General features: G+C 59.9%; 1 protein-coding gene across 1 annotated transcript; it reads left to right on the forward strand.

Moving 5' to 3' along the window:
* Window positions 1–551: 551 nt before the first annotated feature.
* On the forward strand, window positions 552–2,336 carry ITPRIPL2 (ITPRIP like 2). The gene has a single exon (XM_065893596.1). The coding sequence runs from the start codon at window positions 738–740 to the stop codon at window positions 2,334–2,336; it is 1,599 nt and encodes a 532-aa protein (XP_065749668.1). The 5' UTR covers window positions 552–737.
* The last annotated feature ends 1,699 nt before the right edge of the window (window positions 2,337–4,035 follow it).

Below are 4,035 nucleotides of genomic sequence, written 5' to 3' on the forward strand. Positions count from 1 at the left end.
GTGCGCTCTTTTTCCCTCCTTTCAACTTCCCAGTGTAACTTTGTGTGAATACAACTGCAGAAGCTCCCTGGACAAGGCTACCGCCCCGCAATCAGAGCCTTCCTGGTTCTGCCTTCGGGGAGGGAGGATAGGGGTGGCCCGCGGGAGGCCAGTTGCCAGCGCGTCCTTTAGTCCCTCCCGCCGCCTCGCGTCGCTTTAAGGCGGAGGCCCGGGAGGGGGCCGACCCCGCCCGCCCGCTCGCCTCGCGGCTCCAGACTTCGGCATTTCCTCCCTGCTAGCTGGCGCGGCCTCGCCTCCCCTCGGAAGAGGAAACTCCCGTGGCCGAGTAACGGGAACAAGAGCGGAGGGGAGCAGCGGGGGACTCCGGAGACCGACGGCGCCGGGAGGGCGGCCCGAGGTAGGAGGCGAGCGCAGCGGGACCAGAAGCTGGCCGAAGGCGGCGCGCCGGGGAGCTGGGCGGGGAGGGCCGCCGGGCCGGACGCAGCGCGCAGTCGGCACGGGGCGCGGCTAGGAGCCGGAGCGTGCAGGGCGGGCCGCTGCTGGAAGGAGCGCTTGAGCTGGGAGAGGAGGCCGAGCTGGAGGGCTGCTTTCCCCGGCCCTGCGACGGGGTCGCCGCCGCGGAGGCGAAGGGAACCGGGACAGCGGGGCTGCCCGGGCGCTGCGCGCATGCTGGGCCTGGGACGCCGCCGGGGCTCGCGCCCTGGGCTGCTCGGCCGCCGTTGCCCCGGGCGTCCGGCATGTCGGTGCACTACACCCTGAATCTGCGCGTCTTCTGGCCCCTGGTGACTGGCCTGTGCACCGCCCTCGTGTGCCTCTACCATGTCCTGCGGGGAAGCGGGGACGCCCGGACCGAGCCCCCCGAAGGCGCGGACGGCGGCTTCCCGCTGCTCAAGGTGGCCGTCCTGCTGCTCCTCGGCTACATCCTCCTGCGCTGTCGCCACGCTGTCCGGCAGCGCTTCCTGCCGGGGTCTCCCCGCCTGGGGGGCCACTCCGCCTTCTCTCCTAGACACTTAGGGGAGCCCAGCCTCGACATCTTGCTGGAGAGTTATTACGAGCACGAGGTGCGCCTGTCGCCGCACGTGCTGGGCCACAGCAAAGCACACGTGAGCCGGATCGTGGGCGAGCTGGTCCGGGCTGGCCGCGCCCGAGGGTCCCCAGGCCCCATCCCCGGGGGAGCGCTGGCCTTGGCCTTTCGCGGAGATTTCATCCAGGTAGGCAGTGCCTACGAGCAGCATAAAATCCGCCGGCCCGACGGCTTCGACGTGCTGGTGCCGCTGCGCCTCCCTCCCCTGGTGGCGCTGGAGCCGCGGAGCCTGGGCGCGGAGCCCGCGCTGGCCCCAGCCTTCCACGGCTGCTTCGTGTGCGCACTGAAGGCGCCGCCAGGGGCTTCCGGGGGCCACTGGCTCCGGGACTCCAAAGCCTTCGCCGACGGCTTCTGCGTGGATGTGCGCGGGCGGCGCCATCTCTCGGCTACGCTGGTACTGCGCTGGTTTCAGTCGCACCTGCAGCGCTCCCTGGCCACCGTGCGCTACAGCCTGGAGGGGCGTTGTCGGGTCAGCCTGACCCCAGGCGGCCTGGAGCAGCCCCCTACCCTACACGTCCTCCCCTGCCGCACCGATTACGGCTGCTGCCGCCTTTCCATGGCCGTGCGTCTCATCCCTGCCGTCCACTTGGGCGACAGCGTCTTCTTGGTGGCCCCACCACCGCCACCCTCACCCGTCGGGCCCCTGTCGGAGCTCCCGGGAGGCCTGCGCGCCGATGCACTGTGGGGTGTGAACACGGCGCGCCAGGAGCAGAAGCTGCTGAGCTGGCTGCAGGAAAGGGCCCCTCCAGGTGCCTGCTACCTCAAGTGCCTGCAGTTGCTGAAAGCTCTGCGAGACCTGGGCGCCCGCGGGCTGGACCCGACGGCCGCCACCCAGTGGGGACGCATCCTATCCTCATACGTGCTCAAGACAGTGCTGCTGGCGGCGCTGCTACGCCAGGGGGCTCCCGCGCAAGGCTGGGACGAGGCGCACCTGGGCGAGCGCTTGGAAGAGCTAGTACAGTTCCTCAGGGATTGCCTGCTGCGACGCCGTACACTCTTCCACTGCCTCCTGGGCCCTGGAGGGGCGGCCGCCGAGGTGGGCCCACTGCCCAAGGTACTGCGTGAAGCCACCCCGGTTGACCTCCTGGCCACTTTCGACCGGCAGGCCCGGGAACTCGCAGCGGCACGGTTGCTGTCCACGTGGCGAAGGCTGCCCCAGCTTCTCCGGGCCTATGGGGGTCCCCGCTACCTTGCCAGGTGTCCCCCACCCCGGAATCAGCGCCCCCAGGGGTTCCCTGAAGATGAACCATAAACCCTGCCAGAGCCCCAGCCTGGCCTGGTGCTCCTGAAGCCTCACCCACCAGGTGGGGGTGGGGATGGCAGTGAAGCCAGTTTAAGGCAAGGAAGATGACCTGCAGAAGGTGTTGGAACATTCAGAGGATGACATTTGGTGGCTTCAGCATCACCGCCTGGCTCCACAATCCAGATAGCTGTGGCATCTTTTTCATGCCCACCAGAGTGTCCTGGGCAAGCTACGGAAAGACGTTCAACGTTAGCAGCTAAGAGTTGGTCCAAATGTTGGTTTGTGTGGAATGATTCTGTAGAAGGATCCAGCTTTTAGGGAGGATCAGTAAAGGAAGGGATTGTGGGTTGTTTAGACAGATCTCTCTGGCCCCCAAATTTAAAGAAGCTAATGTTTTCTGACACAGCTACTTGGTAGGTCCTGGGTTCCTGATTGTCTTTTTAAAAATCTGAATCTTTATCTACAACTGGAATTGTAGTTCTATTCTAGAGGCTTATGTTCTGAAGAACATACTTTCCACTGTTCAAATTGGTATTAATGTATTTTTTAAAGGCCCATCACAGGTGTTTGACAGGATTATGAAGAATTAAGTCACAGGTGTTGAAAGGCAGTCAGGAGTTGGTTAGTGAAACTTCCAGAGCAAATAGCACTTTATTTTGATCAGTTCTTTCATTTTGTGGTAATCGCTAGTGCCAAGTGTGGCATCTGAAAGGGAGGCCAGTTACATTGACTATTAAGAAAGGTGCAGTCTTGAGGAGCAGGCTTGCTCAGCATCCCTCTAGGCACGCGCTGGGCTGTGCACCAGTCAGCGCTGATTCATTGAGCCCCTGCTGTGAGCCAGTCACAGTGCAGAGTGGCAACAGGATACGTGCTTCAGACAACACTGGTGAGGGCATGAAACATGTTGGGTCTCGAAAAAGATGTATTGATATTTCACTCTTTGCCTAGCAAGATGTCTCACCAGGGCTTGCTGCTGGCTGGAGACAGAAACCTTTTTGTTTGTTTGTTTTAAGTCTTTTTGCCAAACTCCTTTGCATGGAGATTTCTTTCTGAGTTTAATGAGATAATGAAGAGGCAATGCCTGCTTTCAGCCAATGCTCAGTGATCCTCCGTGGTTGGGAAGTTTTGCTCTCATTGCCCAAGCGGCCTTTAATTGGCCCGAAGCCCACCTTTGAGGAGTGGTTGATTCAGCACAGGTCTTGCAATGCATTTCACTTAGAGTTCAGTTATCTTGGGCTCTGTGCTTGAGGATCAGTTATTTCCCAATCAGCTGACAGAGGAGAAAGACAGCAGAGGAGGGCAAGTTAGGGGGAGATGGAGGGAGACATCCTTTGTCAGCTGTCTGTTCTTTCTTCTCTCTGGGCATAAATATCACCAGGCTGGGTGTATTTTGCAGGTAGCGCATTCTGAAATCCCTCACCGTCCTCCCACATTTCTAACAGCTCTCAAGTTGCATCAGTCGACATAAAACTCAGTTGAAGTTTAGAATGGTCCATCACCTGCTGAATAGAAAATGCAGCCGATCCCAGTGATATACTTTGGGATTTTTATAGCTTTGGGATTTTTTTTTTTAACAGAGACTCTTAAAGGTAAAACTTGGAAGACAGAAGTAGCCGCATGATTGGGCCATTGTTTAATTTCTGAGCTATTTTGAGGGAACTCTTTAAACTTTCTTTCTTTAGGGGACCTACTTGGCCACTGTGGGGAA

This window comes from Phocoena phocoena, chromosome 15 (genome assembly GCF_963924675.1).
Source record: "Phocoena phocoena chromosome 15, mPhoPho1.1, whole genome shotgun sequence".
In the NCBI taxonomy this organism is placed as follows: Eukaryota; Metazoa; Chordata; class Mammalia; order Artiodactyla; family Phocoenidae; genus Phocoena; species Phocoena phocoena.